Here is a 20,006-nt window from a genome sequence, read left to right on the forward strand (position 1 = left end):
ATAGTCCACTTATTTTGGGCCGGCAGGTGGCCTAGTGGTTTAGAGCGTTGGACTAGTAACTGAAAGGTTGCTGGATCGAATCCCAGAGCTGACAAGGTAAAAATCTGTCGTTCTGCCCCTGAACAGGCAGTTAACCCACTGTTCCTAGGCTGTCGTTCTGCCCCTGAACAGGCAGTTAACCCACTGTTCCTAGGCTGTCGTTCTGCCCCTGAACAGGCAGTTAACCCACTGTTCCTAGGCTGTCGTTCTGCCCCTGAACAGGCAGTTAACCCACTGTTCCTAGGCCGTCGTTCTGCCCCTGAACAGGCAGTTAACCCACTGTTCCTAGGCCGTCGTTCTGCCCCTGAACAGGCAGTTAACCCACTGTTCCTAGGCCGTCGTTCTGCCCCTGAACAGGCAGTTAACCCACTGTTCCTAGGCTGTCGTTCTGCCCCTGAACAGGCAGTTAACCCACTGTTCCTAGGCTGTCGTTCTGCCCCTGAACAGGCAGTTAACCCACTGTTCCTAGGCTGTCGTTCTGCCCCTGAACAGGCAGTTAACCCACTGTTCCTAGGCTGTCGTTCTGCCCCTGAACAGGCAGTTAACCCACTGTTCCTAGGCCGTCGTTCTGCCCCTGAACAGGCAGTTAACCCACTGTTCCTAGGCTGTCGTTCTGCCCCTGAACAGGCAGTTAACCCACTGTTCCTAGGCTGTCGTTCTGCCCCTGAACAGGCAGTTAACCCACTGTTCCTAGGCTGTAAATTCTGCCCCTGAACAGGCAGTTAACCCACTGTTCCTAGGCTGGTTCTGCCCCTGAACAGGCAGTTAACCCACTGTTCCTAGGCTGTCGTTCTGCCCCTGAACAGCAGTTAACCCACTGTTCCTAGGCTGTCGTTCTGCCCCTGAACAGGCAGTTAACCCACTGTTCCTAGGCTGTCGTTCTGCCCCTGAACAGGCAGTTAACCCACTGTTCCTAGGCTGTCGACTCTGCCCCTGAACAGGCAGTTAACCCACTGTTCCTAGGCTGTCGTTCTGCCCCTGAACAGGCAGTTAACCCACTGTTCCTAGGCTGTCGTTCTGCCCCTGAACAGGCAGTTAACCCACTGTTCCTAGGCTGTCGTTCTGCCCCTGAACAGGCAGTTAACTCACTGTTCCTAGGAACATCGTTCTGCCCTGAACAGGCAGTTAACCCACTGTTCCTAGGCTGTCGACTCTGCCCCTAAACAGGCAGTTAACCCACTGTTCCTAGGCCTCTGCCCCTGAACAGGCAGTTAACCCACTGTTCCTAGGCATCCCTGAAAATAAAAATGTGTTTTTAACTGACTTGCCTCGTTAAATAAAATACAAAAAAAAAAAAAATGAAGAGAACGTGCCTCTGATCTGGCAGACTCACTAAACACACATGCTTCATTTGTAAATAGTGTTGGAGTGCCCCCCAGGCTATAAAACAAGAAACGGCTGCCATCTGGTTTGCTTAATATAAGACATTTGAATTTATTTACGCTTTTACTTTTAATACATATAAAACCAAATAATTTTAGACTTTTATTCAGGTAGTATTTTACCGGGTGACTTTTACTCAAGTAGTATTTAACCGGGTGACTTTTACTCAAGTAGTATTTTACCGGGTGACTTTTACTCAAGTAGTATTTAACCGGGTGACTTTTACTCAAGTAGTATTTTACCGGGTGACTTTTACTCAAGTAGTATTTAACCGGGTGACTTTTACTCAAGTAGTATTTAACCGGGTGACTTTTATTCAGGTAGTATTTAACCGGGTGACTTTTACTCAAGTAGTATTTAACCGGGTGACTTTTATTCAGGTAGTATTTAACCGGGTGACTTTTACTCAAGTAGTATTTTACTTTCACTTTTACTTGAATAATTTTCTATTAATGTATCTTTACTTTTACTCAAATATGACAATTGGATACTTTTTCCACCTCCGTATAAACACCTAAAACTAGATCAAATGCTCATTTAAAAACAACAACATATCACTCACCTGATACCAGACTGCTGTCAGACAGGATAGGGTAGAGAGCTGCCCACAGAACCACATCTGCCACAGAAACCATCTCCTAAAACACACAGCCCAGTTCAATCACTCACATGTTTTCAGAAATTACCTTTTCACAACAACTACGGTCAGGAAGCATTTTACGGTAACGTACAAGCAGAAGTTAATTACATTATATTTGACATTCATGTGCGTTTCCCAATCAGATTTAACGGTGTGTTGAGTTGTAAAGGTGTGTGTGTGTAGAGTTGTAAAGGTGTGTGTGTGTTGAGTTGTAAAGGTGTGTGTGTTGTGAAGGTGTGTGTGTGTGTTGTGAAGGTGTGTGTGTGTGTGTTGTGAAGGTGTGTGTGTTGAGTTGTAAAGGTGTGTGTTGCGAAGGTGTGTGTTGAGTTGCGAAGGTGTGTGTTGAATTTGCGAAGGTGTGTGTTGAGTTGCGAAGGTGTGTGTTAAAACCAGTTAAGGTGTTTGTTGACTTTTGTGAAGGTAGTGTTGTGTGTTGTGAAGGTGTGTGTGTTGAGTTGTAAATTTGAAGGTGTGTGTGTTGAGTTGCGAAGGTGTGTGTTGAGTTGAAGGTGTGTGTTGAGTTGCGAAGGTGTGTGTTGACGAAGGTGTGTTTGAGTTCGAAGTAGTGTGTGTTTTAAGGTGTGTGTTGAGTTGCGAAGGTGTGTGTTGAGTTGCGAAGGTGTGTGTGTTAGTTGTAAAGGTGTGTGTTGTGAAGGTGTGTGTGTTGAGTTGTAAAGGTGTGTGTTGACGAAGGTGTGTTTATTCGAAGGTGAGTATTTAAGGTGTGTGTGTGAGTTGCGAAGGTGTGTGTTTAGTTGCAAGGTGTGTGTGTTGAGTTGTAAAGGTGTGTGTTTGAAGGTGTGTGTGTTGAGTTGTAAAGGTGTGTGTTATTGCGAAGGTGTGTGTTGAGTTGCGAAGGTGTGTGTTTTAAGGTGTGTGTTGAGTTGCGAAGGTGTGTGTTGAGTTGCGAAGGTGTGTGTGTTGAGTTGCGAAGGTGTGTGTGTTGAGTTGCGAAGGTGTGTGTGTTGAGTTGCGAAGTGTGTGTGTTGAGTTGTAAAGGTGTGTGTTGTGAAGGTGTGTGTGTTGAGTTGTAAAGGTGTGTGTTGAGTTGCAAATGTGTTGAGTTGCGAAGGTGTTGTTGAGTTGCGAAGGTGTGTGTTGACCTGCGAAGGTGTGTGTGTTGAGTTAAGGTGTGTGTGTGTGTTGTGAAGGTGTGTGTGTTGAGTTGTAAAGGTGTGTGTTGAGTTGCGAAGGTGTGTGTGTGTGTTGTGAAGGTGTGTTGAGTTGTAAAGGTGTGTGTGTTGTGAAAAGGTGTGTGTGTGTGTGTTGTGAAGGTGTGTGTGTTGAGTTGTAAAGGTGTGTGTTGTGAAGGTGTGTGTGTTGAGTTGTAAAGGTGTGTGTTGAGTTGTAAAGTGTGTTGAGTGCGAAGTGTTGAGTGCGAAGGTGTGTGTTGAGTTGCGAAGGTGTGTGTTGAGTTGCGAAGGTGTGTGTTGAGTTGCGAAGGTGTGTGTGTTGAGTTGTGAAGGTGTGTGTGTGTGTTGTGAAGGTGTGTGTGTTGAGTTGTAAAGGTGTGTGTTGTGAAGGTGTGTGTGTTGAAAGGTGTGTGTTGAGTTGAAGGTGTGTGTTGAGTTGCAAGTGTGTGTTGAGTTGCGAAGGTGTGTGTTGAAGGTGTGTGTTTTGCGAAGGTGTGTGTTGAGTGCGAAGGTGTGTGTGTTGAGTTGTAAAGGTGTTAATTGTGTGTTGAGTTGTAAAGGTGTGTGTTAGGTGTGTGTTGAGTTGCGAAGGTGTGTGTTGATTGCGAAGGTGTGTGTGTTGAGTTGCAAGGTGTGTGTGTTGAGTTGCGAAGGTGTGTGTGTTGAGTTGTAAAGGTGTGTGTTGTGAAGGTGTGTGTGTTGAGTTGTAAAGGTGTGTGTTGAGTTGTAAAGGTGTGTGTTGAGTTGCGAAGGTGTGTGTGTGTGTTGTGAAGGTGTGTGTGTTGAGTTGTAAAGTGTGTGTTGTGAAGGTGTGTGTGTTGAGTTGCAAGGTGTGTGTTGAGTTGCGAAGGTGTGTGTTGAGTTGCGAAGGTGTGTGTTGAGTTGCGAAGGTGTGTGTTGAGTTGCGAAGGTGTGTGTGTTGAGTTGCGAAGGTGTGTGTTGAGTTGCGAAGGTGTGTGTTGAGTTGCGAAAAGGTGTGTGTTGAGTTGTAAAGGTGTGTGTTGAGTTGTAAAGGTGTGTGTTGAGTTGTAAAGGTGTGTGTTGAGTTGCGAAGTGTGTGTGTTGAGTTGTGAAGGTGTGTGTTGAGTTGCGAAGGTGTGTTGAGTTGCGAAGGTGTGTGTTGAGTTGTGAAGGTGTGTGTTGAGTGTGTGTTGAGTTGTAAAGTGTGTGTTGAGTTGCGAAGGTGTGTGTTGAGTTGCGAAGGTGTGTGTTGAGTTGCGAAGGTGTGTGTTGAGTGCGAAGGTGTGTGTTGAGTTGCGAAGGTGTGTGTTGAGTTGCGAAGGTGTGTGTTGAGTTGCGAAGGTGTGTGTTGAGTTGCGAAGGTGTGTGTTGAGTTGCGAAGGTGTGTGTTGAGTTGTGAAGGTGTGTGTTGAGTTGCGAAGGTGTGTGAGTTGCGAAGGTGTGTGTTGAGTGTGTGTGTTGAGTTGCAAAGGTGTGTGTGTTGAGTTGTGAAGTGTGTGTGTTGAGTTGCGAAGGTGTGTGTTGAGTTGCGAAGGTGTGTGTTGAGTTGCGAAGGTGTGTGTTGTGTTGTGAAGGTGTGTGTGTGTTGTGAAGGTGTGTGTGTGTGTTGTGAAGGTGTGTGTGTGTGTTGTGAAGGTGTGTGTGTGTGTTGTGAAGGTGTGTGTGTGTGTTGTGAAGGTGTGTGTGTGTTGTGAAGGTGTGTGTGTTGTGAAGGTGTGTGTGTGTGTTGTGAAGGTGTGTGTTGAGTTGTGAAGGTGTGTGTGTGTGTTGTGAAGGTGTGTGTTGTCGTACAGCAGTGAGGAACGGTGTGGTCCTCTGGCTCAGACTCTGGTCCAGGTAGCTGAGAGGTCCCCGTAGAACCCTGGGGGTGTCTGCTCCTTTTCCCTGCAGCACCACCATGTGAAGGGCCTGCATCACTGCAGGCTGTAGAGAAGAATAACTTGATTCATATTATATAATAGAACATAAAATAAACACCTGTACAACACAGAACGGCAGGGTAGCCTAGTGGTTAGGGCGTTGGACTAGTAACCGGAAGGTTGCAAGTTCAAACCCCCAAGCTGCCCCTGAACAGGCAGTTAACCCACTCTTCCTAGGCCGTCATTGAAAATAAGAATTTGTTCTTAACTGACTAGCCTAGTTAAATAAAGGTAAAATAAATTTTAAAAAGAACAAGCGTTAGGGCCTCTGGAAGTGGCTCAGCGGTCTAAGGCATCGCAGTGTTTGAGGAGTCACTACAGAGCCGGGTTTGATCCCGGGCTGTGTCGCAGCCAGCCGCGACCGGGAGACCACTGAGGAGGTGCAAAATTGTCCATGTTAGGGAGGGGTTGGCCGTCCGGGATGTCCTTGTCCCATCGCACTCTAGCGACTCCAACACGGTCGCCAGGAGTATGGCGTTTCCTCAGAGACATTGGTGCGGCTGGCTTCCGGGTTAAGCAAGCAGTATGGCTTGGCACAGTCGTGACACACAGCTCTCAAACTTCCCCTCTCCTGAGTCCATACGGGAGTTAAAGACTGAAACAACCAATTGGATATCACAAAATTTGGGGAGAAAAAGGGGGTTTCCAGGAAGTCAAAATGGATGGGAGCATCGTGGCTTACGATTTCCAGGAAGTCACCACGAATGGGAGCATTGTGGCTGATGATTTCCAGGAAGTGACTATGGATGGGCGCATCATGGCGGATGATTTCCAGGAAGTGACTATGGATGGGAGCATCATGGCGGATGATTTCCAGGAAGTGACTATGGATGGCGGCATCATGGCGGATGATTTCCAGGAAGTGACTATGGATGGGCGCATCGTGGCTGACGATTTATCAGACATTCTTACCTGTAGTTCTGTAGCTTCCCATTCCAGCCACTGGTTGACGATATCACTGGATTCCTGTCCATTCAGCTCTATCAGGTACCTAAGGACACATGGATTAAAAGACTGGATGACTGAGGAACCTCTACAACGACACAGACCAGGTAATCACACAGCTAGCTACAGCATTAAATCAGTTGGCTTAACGACGACACGGATAATATACAGTTGGCTGGGTTTTCCGTGCATCGGCAGGACAGCTACGTCCGTTAAGACGAGGGGTACAGGTGTGTGTCCATTTGTCAATAACTGCTGGTGCGCCATGTCTAATATTAAGGAAGTTTCGAGGTATTGCTCGCCTGAGGTAGAGTATATCATGATAAGCAGTAGACCACACTATCTACCAAGAGAGTTCTCATCTATATTATTCGTAGCCGTCTATTTGCCACCACAAACTGATGCTGGCACTAAGACCGCACTCAACCAACTCTATAAGGCCATAAGCAAACAAGAAAATGCTCATCCAGAAGCGACGCTCCTAGTGGCTGGGGACTTTAATGCAGGCAAACTTAAATCAGTTTTACCTCATTTCTACCAGCATGTTACATGTGCAACCAGACGAAGAAAAAAAACACCTTTACTCCACACACAGATGAGTACAAAGCTCTCCCTCGCCCTCCATTTAACAAATCTGACCATAACTCTATCATCCCGATTCCAGCTTAAAAGCAAAAACTAAAGCAGGAAGTACCAGTGAATTGCTCAATACGGAAGTGGTCAGATGACACGGATGCTACGGTACAGGACTGTTTTGCTAGCACAGACTGGAATATGTTCCGGGATTCATCCAATGGCATTGAAGAGTATACCACCTCAGTCACCGGCTCCATCAATAAGTGCATCGACGTCGTCCCCACAGTGACCGTACGTACATATCCCAACCAGAAGCCATGGATTACAGGCATCATCCGCACCAAGCTAAAGGCTAGAGCTTCCGCTTTTAAGTAGCCAGACACTAATCCGGAATCTTATAAGAAATCTTACTATACCCTCAAATGAACCATCAAACAGAAAAAGCGTCAATACAGGTCTAAGATTGAATCCTACTGCACCGGCTCTGATGCTCGTCGGATGTGGCAGGGCTTGAAAACTATTACGGGCTACAAAGGGAAACCCAGACGCGAACTGGCCAGTGACACGAGCCTACCAGACGGGCTAAATGCCTTTTATGCTCGCTTCGAGACAAGCAACACTGAAGCATGCATGAGAGCACCAGCTGTTCCGGACAACTGTGTGATCACGCTCTCTGTAGCTGATGTGAACAAGATATTTAAAGACGTCAACATTCACAGATGGATTACCAGGAAGTGTCCTCAAAGCACGCATGGAACAACTGGCAAGTGACTCCACTGACATTTTCAACCTCTCTCTGACCAAGTCTGTGATACCTATGTTTCAAGCAGACCACCATAGTCCCTGTACCCAAGAAAGTGAAGGTAACCTGATTACCGTCCCTTAGCACTCACGTCGGTAGCCATGAAGTGCTTTGAAATGCTGGTCATGGCTCACATCAACACCATCATCCCGGAAACCCTATACCCACTCCAATCCACATGACGCAATTTCAATCACACTCCACACTGCCCTTTGTCCATCTGGACAAAAGGAACACCTATGTGAGAATGCTGTTCATTGACTACAGCTCAACATTCAACACCATAGTGCCCTCAAAGCTCATCACTAAGCTAAGGATCCTGGGACTAAACACCTTCCTCTGCAACTGGATTCTGGACATCCTGACGGGCCACCCCCAGGTGGTAAGGGTAGGCAAGAACACATCTGTCATGCTGATCCTCAACACGGGGGCCCCTCAGGGGTGTGTGCTCAGTCCCCTCCTGTACTCCCTGTTCACCCACGACTGCGTGGCCAAGCACGACTCCAACACCATCATTAAGTTTCCTTACAACAAAACGGTGGTAGGCCTGATCACCAACAATGATGAGACAGCCTACAGGAAGGTGGTCAGAGACCTGGTAGTGTGGTGCCAGGACAACAACCTCTCCCTCAACGTGAGCAAGACAAAGGAGTTGATCGTGGACTATAGGAAAAGGAGGGCCGAACAGGCCCCCTTTATCATCGACAGGGCTGTAGTGGAGAGGGTCAAGAGTTTCAAATTCCTTGGTGTCCACATCACCGAGAAAATATCATGGTCCAAAAAAGAAAGTCGTGAAGAGGGTACAACAACGCCTTTCCCCCTCGGGAGACTGAAAAGATTTTACATGGGTCCCCAGATCCTCAAAAAGTTCTACAGCTGCACAATCGACAACATCCTGACCGGTTGCATCACAGCCTGGTGTGGCAACTGCTCGGCCTCCGACTGTAAGGCGCTAGAGGGTAGTGCGAACAGCCCAGTACATCACTGGGACCAAACCTCCTGCCATCCAGGACCTACTGTATATACCAGGCGGTGTCAGAGGAAAGCCCAAAAGACTCCAGTCAGCCAAGTCATAGACTGTTCACTCTGCTACCGCACAGCAAGTGGTACCGTAGTGCCAAGTCTAGGTCCAAAAGACTCCAGTCACCCAAGTCATAGACTGTTCACTCTGCTACCGCACGACAAGTGGTACCGTAGTGCCAAGTCTAGGTCCAAAAGGCTCCTTAACAGCTTCTACCCCCATGCCATCATGCCATACTGCTGAACAACTAATCAAAATGGCCACCTGGACTATTTATATTGACCCCACCTTATGTTTTTACACTGCTGCTACTCGCTGCTTATTATCTATGACTCGTCACTTTACCCCTACCTACGTGTAAAAATTACCTCCACTAACCTGTACTCCCTGCACATTGACTCGGTACCGGTACCCCCTGTATATAGGCTCGTTATTACTTTTTTTATTGTGTTACTTTTATATAAAAAATTACTTTAGTTTATTTTGTAAAATTTTCTTAACTCTTTATTTCTTGAACTGCATTGTTGGTTAAGGGCTTGTCAGTAAGCATTTCACTGTAAGGTCTACTACACCTGTTGTATTCAGCATTTCACGGTAAGGTCTACTACACCTGTTGTAGTCAGCATTTCACTGTAAGGTCTACTACACCTGTTGTATTCAGCATTTCACTGTAAGGTCTACTACACCTGTTGTATTCAGCATTTCACTGTAAGGTCTACCACACCTTTTGTATTCAGCATTTCACTGTAAGGTCTACCTACACCTGTTGTATTCAGCATTTCACTGTAAGGTCTACCTACACCTGTTGTATTCAGCATTTCACTGTAAGGTCTACTACACCTGTTGTAGTCAGCATTTCACGGTAAGGTCTACTACACCTGTTGTATTCAGCATTTCACTGTAAGGTCTACTACACCTGTTGTATTCAGCATTTCACTGTGAGGTCTACTACACCTCATTTGTTGTATTCAGCATTTCACTGTAAGGTCTACTACACCTGTTGTATTCAGCATTTCACTGTGAGGTCTACTTCACCTGTTGTATTCAGCATTTCACTGTGAGGTCTACTACACCTGTTGTATTCAGCATTTCACTGTAAGGTCTACTACACCTGTTGTAGTCAGCATTTCACTGTATGGTCTACTACACCTGTTGTATTCAGCATTTCACTGTGAGGTCTACTACACCTGTTGTATTCAGCATTTCACTGTATGGTCTACTACACCTGTTGTATTCAGCATTTCACTGTAAGGTCTACTACACCTGTTGTATTCAGCATTTCACTGTAAGGTCTACTACACCTGTTGTATTCAGCATTTCACCTGTTGTATTCAGCGCATGTGACAAATAACATTCGATCAGATTTGATCATACCCCTTTCCGATCTTTAGGACTGCCTAGAGAGTAAAGGTGTGAATGTCTATATAATGGAGGAATGATATAGTATGTTAGTATACATACATACACACAGATATATATATACACATATATGGTAGAGCAGGGGTACTGACTGGCAGATGGAGTTGGGGCTGAAGAGGTGTGTTCCACTGGGGAGGAGCAGGGCAGGCAGGGCTGGACGGCTGAGATAGGGCACCACTCTCTCTGTAAACACAACATACAACCCATTAGCCTACAGTTCATTAATAATAATAATAGATTGTAGTTTTCTATACACCCAAAACACTTTACATAGCAAGGGGGAAGCCTCACCTCACCCACAAATCAAAGTACAGGTAAGAGTTAACAACTCAACCAACATATTCGCTATCAACCATGTTTCATGAAGTTGCCCTTAAACCTAGTAGTAAAGTCTGTTATTACACAGTAATGGAGTCGTGTGTCGCCCTCCCCCCCCTCCCTCCCCCCCCCTGAAACGTATCACTAAGAAATGTCCTTTGGAGGGCTAAACATTGAAAGTGGATCTTAAAGGTTTAAAGGGATCATTGGTCACATATTCAATCGTCATCATCAATTCTTCGAATTCATTTTAATCCGAAAACTAATCAGACTCAATCCGATAAGACCTATTGTTACACAGTCTATGGATGGGTAAGACCGAGGAGGATTGGCAATGGCTTAATGTGTCTGTTAGGGCTGCCTGGATAGACAGAGGAATAGAGAGAGGACTAGACATTCTTGTCTGGCCAAGGCCGAGTTTGTCCTTTCTGTCAGTGTGTGTTGTCTGTCTGTCTATGGGAGAATCTCGGTTGCATTCTCCTCGCGTCCTCTCTCCTCGACTCCTTCTCAAAACTAATTTATGAGGAGGTCAGAGGGGAGGGACCTCTGGCTTTCTCGTCCAATGGGTTTTTGCCTCCAGCATGACCGGTGTAGTTTGGATGGGCCGGCTGTGCAGGTTGACTGAGACTAGGGGTAGTTTGGATGGGTCACTCATCCGAGTTTATTGCAATTTGTGCAGATTGACTGAGTTTAGGTGTAGTTTGGATGGGCCGGCTGTGCAGGTTGACTGAGTTTAGGTGTAGTTTGGATGGGCCGGCTGTGCAGGTTGACTGAGTTTAGGTGTAGTTTGGATGGGCCGGCTGTGCAGGTTGACTGAGTTTAATGTGTAGTTTGGATGGGCCGGCTGTGCAGGTTGACTGAGTTTAGGTGTAGTTTGGATGGGCCGGCTGTGCAGGTTGACTTGAGTTTGGATGGGCCGGCTGTGCAGGTTTGAGTTTAGGTGTAGGATGGGCCGGCTGTGCAGGTTGATTGAGTTTAGGTGTAGTTTGGATGGGCCGGCTGTGCAGGTTGACTGAGTTTAGGTGTAGTTTAGATGTGCCGGCTGTGCAGGTTGACTGAGTTTAGGTGTAGTTTGGATGGGCCGGCTGTGCAGGTTGACTGAGTTTAATGTGTAGTTTGGATGGGCCGGCTGTGCAGGTTGATTGAGTTTAAGGTGTAGTTTGGATGGGCCGGCTGTGCAGGTTGACTGAGTTTAAGGTGTAGTTTGGATGGGCCGGCTGTGCAGGTTGACTGAGTTTAGGTGAGTTTGGATGGGCCGGCTGTGCAGGTTTGATAGGTGTAGTTTGGATGGGCCGGCTGTGCAGGTTGATTGAGTTTAGGTGTAGTTTGGATGGGCCGGCTGTGCAGGTTGAGTTTGAGTTGCAGGTGTAGTTTTGTTTGGATGGGCCGGCTGTGCAGGTTGACTGAGTTTAGGTGTAGTTTGGATGGGCCGGCTGTGCAGGTTGACTGAGTTTAGGTGTAGTTTGGATGGGCCGGCTGTGCAGGTTGACTGAGTTTAAGTGTAGTTTGGATGGGCCGGCTGTGCAGGTTGACTGAGTTTAAGGTGTAGTTTGGATGGGCCGGCTGTGCAGGTTGACTGAGACTAGGGTAGTTTGGATGAGCCGGCTGTGCAGGTTGACTGAGTTTAGGTGTAGTTTGGATGGGCCGGCTGTGCAGGTTGATAGGTGTAGTTTAATGTGCAGGTTGACTGTTTAGGTGTAGTTTAGATGTGCCGGCTGTGCAGGTTGACTGAGTTTAGGTGTAGTTTGGATGGGCCGGCTGTGCAGGTTGACTGAGTTTAGGTGTAGTTTGGATGGGCCGGCTGTGCAGGTTGACTGAGTTTAGGTGTAGTTTGGATGGGCCGGCTGTGCAGGTTGACTGAATTTAGGTGTAGTTTGGATGGGCCGGCTGTGCAGGTTGACTGAGTTTAGGTGTAGTTTGGATGGGCCGGCTGTGCAGGTTGACTGAGTTTAGGTGTAGTTTGGATGGGCCGGCTGTGCAGGTTGACTGAGTTTAGGTGTAGTTTGGATGGGCCGGCTGTGCAGGTTGACTGAGTTTAGGTGTAGTTTGGATGGGCCGGCTGTGCAGGTTGACTGAGTTTAGGTGTAGTTTGGATGGGCCGGCTGTGCAGGTTGACTGGCGTCGTTTTGTTTTCCACTCATCAACTTGGAGTCAAGGATATGTTGTGTATTATTCTAAAAGGCCGACTGCAACACACAGCATGTTTCCAATCCCCTTACATTGGATTTATAATAGAGTTACAGTAAGTAAAACAGTCTTCGTAACAGCGTCTTTTTACAAAGTAAAAACGGTATCAACCCGGTCAAATTATTACCATGAGCGCCAATCAATAGGAATAACACAAACTCATCATGACACTATTGTTGTTCTGAATTAAATCGACCTCTTCGTCCTCATTTTCAGTTAGACCTCGTTTAAATTAGATTGATTGTGCAAAGTTATTTCATCAACTATTCCTTCAGTGGGCAGGAATCATTGACGTCGCTGGATAGAGTCAAGGATATGTCTCGCAGTATTATAAAGTCTTACTGCAACATGTATTCATTTCCCTTCCGATCAATGTGATTAGTAATAAAGTTATAGTAAATAAAAACCTTCCTAAGCGGTTTCTTTTTCCAAAGTAAAACGTAAAAGAGAGAATGGTATTAACCCTCAAGGCACTCATTATTTACTGCTGTTAAATTGGCATAATAAAGTCATTATTGTCTCTGGAAATTAAAATCAAACTCTTCACCCTCATCTTTCAGTTAGGCCTAATTCAAATTCAATTGTGAAGTAAGGTGCACAGTTATCCATCTGTCATTCATTCAGTGAGGAGAGAGAGTCACATTAGCGCCTGGCTGGGTACCAATGTCCTACAGTAGATTGCCTTGGGGGTTAAGTTGGGTATAAGTTATTTTTTTTTATAAAAACAGGTAAAAAAAAGCTCTAAATACTTTTCTGTTTGTGATTTTGAAAGAAAACTTTGACAAAATGAGCAATATAAAGTACAAACATTTAGGAAATGTCAGGAAAGAAACAGGACATTGGTATTTTTCAACTAAATCAAAGCGTCAGTGGCCGTTAGCCTGTGGAGGTACTAGTGTTAAGAAACCTAAGGTCTAACGGTCTGTGTTATTTTTTCAGTGACTGCATGCCATGTAAACAATGTAAAGCCAGTAGACTAAATATGCAGAGGACTGTCTCTACATTGTGTTCACCTGGTGGGAAAGAGGCATACAGCACTACTGTATATTGTTGGAACAACACAATCATGGCAATAGACCTAGCTGTAGCCTTTTCTGGTCAGTTCTCAGCTGTCACAGGTCAAGTTGGTCAATTAATTCATGTGTGTGGGCAGTGGTGTGTGTGGGCAGTGGATGTGTGTGTGGGCAGTGGATGTGTGTGTGGGCAGTGGATGATGTGTGTGTGGGCAGTGGAGTGGGCAGTGGATGTGTGTGTGGGCAGTGGATGTGTGTGTGGGCAGTGGAGTGGATGGTGTGTGTGGGCAGTGGATGTGTGTGTGGGCAGTGGATGTGTGTGTGGGCAGTGGATGTGTGTGTGGGCAGTGGATGTGTGTGTGGGCAGTGGATGTGTGTGTGGGCAGTGGATGTGTGTGTGGGCAGTGGATGTGATCTTGTTTGCCAGCTCTGTGACTCACTGATGGCACTTGGGTGAAAGTGTCATTACCATTCAATCCCGAATACTGATCTTCTATTCTGAGATTCAACCAACCTTGACAACAGTAGTGGAGTAGACGGATCTGATCTGGCAATGTGTCAAACCTGATGGCCAGGCTCCATGAAATGAATGGCTCCTCTTTACAAGAACAACAAATCTGCTAACTAACCAGCCTAGTGGTTAGTTAGTACCAACGGGACATGTAAAGGTATCAATGATCTGACACACCATGTGTTAGCCAGTTAGCAGGCAACCTGGCAGCTAGCACGTCTAGGTAACGTTATTCTCTTACCTTCGTGGTTGACATGTTTAACGTCACATTTGACTCCCGTAAATTCGAGCACTGCTAGCACTTTAACACAGTGCGGATTTCCGTCACTCACGAATAGTTTCATCTAGCTGCCTCTAATTCAACTGCTTTTGGACTGAAATACCTAGATATAACTTGATAAAGTACTGGAAATGACAAGAAAATGTTAATATCTAACAGCATGTAACTCCGCCGGTAAGTGCTACTCAACGCGCTGATGCAACCTGGGTTCAGTTGCACTTTTTTTGCAAATGGCGCACATTGAAGTTTTCTGGAGTTTATCAAGACGTGTTAAACCTGTAAAATCAGACTATGAAGGACCACAATTCCCATCAGTGCGTATTGAAGCGACGCTACAACAAACTGACGCGCTCCTTACACAAAATATGATTGGTTCATGCAAAATCACATGGGATATTTTGAACCAATCGGTGGCCAAATACGTTGATGTAACCTAGAGAGATCTTTTTTTTATCATCTGAACGAGAATGAATATTATAATGTATCTTCCCTCCCTGTGTAGGTTAAGTCTTGTATGCAACTGTGCACATTTTACACCCATCGAAAGCTCAACTCGATTGTCAGCGTTGTTTTTAAAAAGCTGCATCACGTGACAGAGGACAAATTGCCTGACGACTCAAACGGAATTCTTCCGCTGCCCTATCAGAGGAGGAACTGACGTCAGTGGGCGTGGCGTAGCGTTTGACGTGTTGAATGAGTTTGAGTAGCCAGGCAAGAGGAGAAAGCGACCATGCTGAAAATATCGCAAGGCACTGGAGGATGCGGATGCGATCATTTCGGTGGATATCGTTCGCTCGCTAGTGTACACTTGGGATCACCGTTTTTAATAGCAAAATAATTGATGACACACACCGCACCGACCTCCTAAAGGTGAGAAACTGCTTGTTTTAGGTTGTTCTAGCATTTAGAGACATATATTTATATATTTTATTCTGCAAAGTAATTTAGAACATTTAAAATATAAATGTTTTTTTGTTATGTAGTTCACAATTTGTCAGTTAGCGATGTATTAGAATTGTCAGTTACTGTATAGCCTATAAGTTATTGAGTCCTTTTGCAACTATATCTTTAATTTCAAAGCTCGTGTGGTGTTATTGTCAGTAAATAATACACATTGAAAACACCAGAAAATCGGGATTAAACAACTCTGTAGTCTATAAATAGACCTGCACTTTATAATAGCAAATCATTTCGTGGTTGTATGTAGTCAGTAGTACTTTGGTGAAATTGCCAAGTTAAACTATTTGCATTATTTATGAGGGTCCATCCCAAGCTGTTGTGGTGTCTGAAGGAGCTGAGCAGGTGTAGGCTACTGGGTGATATAGGTCATCATTAGCCCTTACTGACAGAGGCTCAACTTAAAATCTCCACTATTTTTTATTACACACATACACCACACATTGTTTTGTTAGTGCTATCAAATTTGAATGCTCATCATTTTCATTTTTTCCCACAACCATAACACAACACAAGAATGTAACATTTTCGACCAAAAAAGTTCCCTTCATATTGTTTTCGACATCAAATCAAATTTATTTATATAGCCCTTCGTACATCAGCTGATATCTCAAAGTGCTGTACAGAAACCCAGCCTAAAACCCCAAACAGCAAGCAATGCAGGTGTAGAAGCACGGTGGCTAGGAAAAACTCCCTAGAAAGGCCAAAACCTAGGAAGAAACCTAGAGAGGAACCAGGCTATGTGGGGTGGCCATTCCTCTTCTGGCTGTGCCGGGTGGAGATTATAACAGAACATGGCCAAGATGTTCAAATGTTCATAGATGACCAGCATGGTCGTATAATAATAAGGCAGAACAGTTGAAACTGGAGCAGCAGCACGGTCAGATGGACTGGGGACAGCAAGGAGTCATCATGTCAGGTAGTCCTGGGGCATGGTCCTAGGGCACAGGTCCTCCGAGAGAGAGAAAGAAAGAGAGAATTAGAGAGAGCATATGTGGGGTGGCCAGTCCTCTTCTGGCTGTGCCGGGTGGAGATTTTAACAGAACATGGCCAAGATGTTCAAATGTTCATAAATGACCAGCATGGTCGAATAATAATAAGGCAGAACAGTTGAAACTGGAGCAGCAGCACGGCCAGGTGGACTGGGGACAGCAAGGAGTCATCATGTCAGGTAGTCCTGGGGCATGGTCCTAGGGCTCAGGTCCTCCGAGAGAGAGAAAGAAAGAGAGAAGGAGAGAATTGGAGAACGCACACTTAGATTCACACAGGACACCGAATAGGACAGGAGAAGTACTCCAGATATAACAAACTGACCCTAGCCCCCGACACATAAACTACTGCAGCATAAATACTGGAGGCTGAGACAGGAGGGGTCAGGAGACACTGTGGCCCCATCCGAGGACACCCCCGGACAGGGCCAAACAGGAAGGATATAACCCCACCCACTTTGCCAATACATCCTGTATGATTTTGTTTCGTTTCGGTTGTAGGGTGCCGTCTTTGGGATGGGACGTTAAACGGGTGTCCCGACTCTCTATGCTCACTAAAGACCCCGGTGTCCTGGCTAAATTGCCAATCTGGGCCTCATACCATCATGGACACCTAATCATCCCCAGCTTCCAATTGGCTCATTCACCCCCCTCCCCTGTAATTATTCACCAGGTCGTTGCTGTAAACGAGAATGTGTTCTCAGTCAACGTACCTGGTAAGATAAAGGTAAAATACATTGTTCACGTCTCCTGAAAATCTACAGGATATGAAGCATAGCTGAGATGTCCTTTGAGGTTGTGGGACTGAGTGAACTCAGCTTTGAGGTTTTAGATGTGCACTGAGGCCATCATCACACTTATTCAGTTGTTCTATATTTCATCACTGCAGTAGAATAGTATTTTAGCATTCTCCATTTTCTCCATCCGTTTTTCTCAGTTCAAAACACAGAAACTATGACATCATAGAATCTATAAAAGGTTTGAAGCAAGTGTGACTAATGCTGTCAGAGAAGGTTCTTTGTTTGAAGCCTAGCCTACTGCACATTTGCATGTTTCACTTACACTACTTTGACTAAAGGTACAGCCAATAAGAAAAGCACATGATAATATGCAATGGAAACAGTTAGAAGTTTTCTTTCCATTTGGTCATCTTTCTCTCTGTCTGAGCAGAGTGGAGGGGTATCCCACGAAGTAGGTTTGATGAGGTAACGAGGTAACTTTCATCAATTCTAAGTTCAACCGTTTTTTAAGCTCAGTTCTATCAGTTTGATTGGCTGGAGCAGTGACTTTTTATGGAGAGAGAGAGAAGTTGCACAGGACAAAACAGGACAGGACAAAAAAGGACAGGCCACAGGACAGGCCACATGATAGGACAAAACAGGACAGGCCAGGCCACAGGACAGGACAAAAAAGGACAGGCCACAGGACAGGACAAAACAGGACAGGACTGGACAAAACAGGACAGTCCAGGTCACAGGACAGGACAAAACAGGACAGGACACTATAGGACAGGACACTACAGGACTGGACAAAACAGGACAGGACACTACAGGACAGGACAGGACAGGACTGGACAAAACAGGACAGGACACTACAGGACAAAACAGAACAGGCCACAGCAGGACACTACAAGATACACTACAACATCCACAGGCATTTCAGCTGTTTATACTATACACTGTGCTCTGAAAATGTTTCTTTGTGTTGCTACAGTGTTTGAGTTTGCACTGTCTATAGGGAGGTTTAATGCACTGCAATGGTCCCTGGCCACATCACACGCTCTGTGACTGATTCACACTGCGATGTTACTGTTGCAGAAAGTGGGTCTTTGACTTGGCTGATAGCTTGTGACAGATCCCTGCCTCCCTCCCATCCCTGGTGGATCAATGGTCTCTGTGCTCTTCATCAGAAACATCAATGGATGAGCTGCAGGCTTCTGGGATGGTGCATGGAGGCCAGTGGGAGTCAGGTTGAATTCCAAAATGGCACCCCATTCCCTTCATAGTGCACTACTTTTGACCAGGGCCCATAGGGCTTATATAGGGAATAGGGTGCAATTTGGGACACAAACCTCAGACTGGGGCTTTCAGCCAATGATGTGTGTATCTATAGGTTCAACCAGCCTCTCGACTCTGCAGCCACAGGTTGCTGTGTTGGAGTGCTGCCTGCGTTCAAGACACTTCTGGAAATGAAACATTGGTTCTTATTCTAACCCATTACTGGAAAAAAGGACGAGATTTTTCTCCTTTCATGTCTTATAAACAGAGATTTTATACACCTTGCACTCTTGTTCTCCAGAAAGGAACAGTGAGAGCCACAGCCGACAGTCCTGTTCCTCTGACGTCAGAGACATTTTAATAACAAAACATACAATGAAAGGTAAGGTGATGTCAGGTTGACTTAGTCTTTCTCCCAAATGGCACCCTTTTCCCTATTTAGTGCACTACTTTTAACCAGGGCCAATGGTCAAAATGTTTTATTTAACCAGGCAAGTCAGTTAAGAACAAATTCTTATTTACAATGACAACCTACACCGGCCAAACCCGGGCGACGCTGGGCCAATTGTGCGCTGCCCTTATGGGACTCCAAATCACATCCAGTTGTGATACAGCTTGGATTCGAACCAGGCTGTCTGTAGTGATGCCTCTAGCACTGAGATGCAATGCCTTAGACCGCTGCGCCACTCGGGAGCCCCTGAGTGCAGTAGTACACTAGATAGGGAATGGGGTGCCGTTTGGGACGAATACTTATTGTAATGCTAAGCTTCCTGTCTCTAATGGTCCTAAATAAAAAAAAGAGAGCATGCCGTGAACCTGTTATGGCCCTGCTGGGGAATTTTAGAAAGCATTAGTAAGGATTATAAATTACAACACAATTGCATAAACCTACGCAAAAATGGAGTAATAGCTTACATTTTTTTAAATGATATAAATCTATTTCTCAAACATAAGTGTCACTATGAAATCCAAATACATGGAAAGTGAAACACTATTATTAAATTAGTATTAACCTATTTCTGAATAGTCCAGTGAGGTTTGGGGAATATTTCCAGAAAGTCACATGCTACAAAGGTGTCTAGCAAATCAGTCAAGTCATTTCGTCCTTATTGAGTCACAGCCACAGTTTGAGGATGATTGCAACATGGATTTACAATAATGCTGAGTTCTACAGGGTAACAAAATGTATTGGAGCAGATCCACCCTCTTTCTCACACACGCACACACACAGTCATGTTGTATCCACATAGGATGGAGTGTCATTGCAGGGCAGGGAGGGCCAACTGTGGATCAATTAATATACATTGTGTAGGGGTTGATACATTTTTTGTAAGGATAAATTAAGTCTGACATTTTAGAGTGGAAATTACAAACTTTAGTAGCCTTTTTTAAAACTCGAATACACAAAACATTTCCATTTCCTGAAAATTCTCTGCGGCAGCATAGTGATCAAATGAAGGAAGTACATCTGTACGTGCATGGCCCACGCCACCACATCCTTGATGAAACCAGCACCACAACTAACTGAGTATTGATGTTGCCATCTCCACAACTAACTGAGTATTGATGTTGCCATCTCCACAACTAACTGAGTATTGATGCTGCCAGCTCCACAACTAACTGAGTATTGATGCTGCCAGCTCTACAACTAACTGAGTATTGATGCTGCCAGCTCTACAACTAACTGAGTATTGATGTTGCCAGCTCCACAACTAACTGAGTATTGATGCTGCCAGCTCCACAACTAACTGAGTATTGATGCTGCCAGCTCTACAACTAACTGACTATTGATGCTGCCAGCTCCACAACTAACTGAGTATTGATGTTGCCAGCTCCACAACTAACTGATGGTATTGATGCTGCCTCTACAACTAACTGACTATTGATGCCAGCTCCACACTAACTATATTGATGTT

General features: G+C 45.4%; 2 protein-coding genes across 10 annotated transcripts in view; one reads left to right on the forward strand and one right to left on the reverse strand.

Moving 5' to 3' along the window:
* The window catches only part of mars1 (methionyl-tRNA synthetase 1), a 45,752-nt gene extending 31,375 nt beyond the window's left edge, over nt 1-14,377 (reverse strand). For 2 of the 5 annotated variants that reach the window (XM_042330045.1, XM_042330042.1), the window contains exons 1-5: nt 14,109-14,374; nt 9,931-10,021; nt 5,988-6,066; nt 4,948-5,079; nt 1,985-2,060 (exon numbers count right to left, since the gene is read on the reverse strand). In XM_042330045.1, coding sequence (XP_042185979.1) covers nt 1,985-2,060; nt 4,948-5,079; nt 5,988-6,066; nt 9,931-10,021; nt 14,109-14,211 — 481 coding nt within the window. In that variant the 5' untranslated portion in view covers nt 14,212-14,374. Of the gene's footprint in view, nt 1-1,984; nt 2,061-4,947; nt 5,080-5,987; nt 6,067-9,930; nt 10,022-14,108 lie in introns of all 5 variants that reach the window. The other 3 variants (XM_042330050.1, XM_042330053.1, XM_042330055.1) reach the window with 3 other exon arrangements.
* Nucleotides 14,378-14,825: 448 nt separating this feature from the next.
* Nucleotides 14,826-20,006, forward strand: part of arhgap9 (Rho GTPase activating protein 9) — a 91,470-nt gene continuing 86,289 nt past the window's right edge. For 2 of the 5 annotated variants that reach the window (XM_042330057.1, XM_042330060.1), the window contains exon 1: nt 14,861-15,017. The gene's annotated coding sequence lies outside the window, so the exon portion shown is untranslated. Of the gene's footprint in view, nt 15,018-18,391; nt 18,473-20,006 lie in introns of all 5 variants that reach the window. The other 3 variants (XM_042330058.1, XM_042330067.1, XM_042330063.1) reach the window with 3 other exon arrangements.

This window comes from Oncorhynchus tshawytscha, linkage group LG02 (genome assembly GCF_018296145.1).
Source record: "Oncorhynchus tshawytscha isolate Ot180627B linkage group LG02, Otsh_v2.0, whole genome shotgun sequence".
NCBI classification, from domain to species: Eukaryota; Metazoa; Chordata; class Actinopteri; order Salmoniformes; family Salmonidae; genus Oncorhynchus; species Oncorhynchus tshawytscha.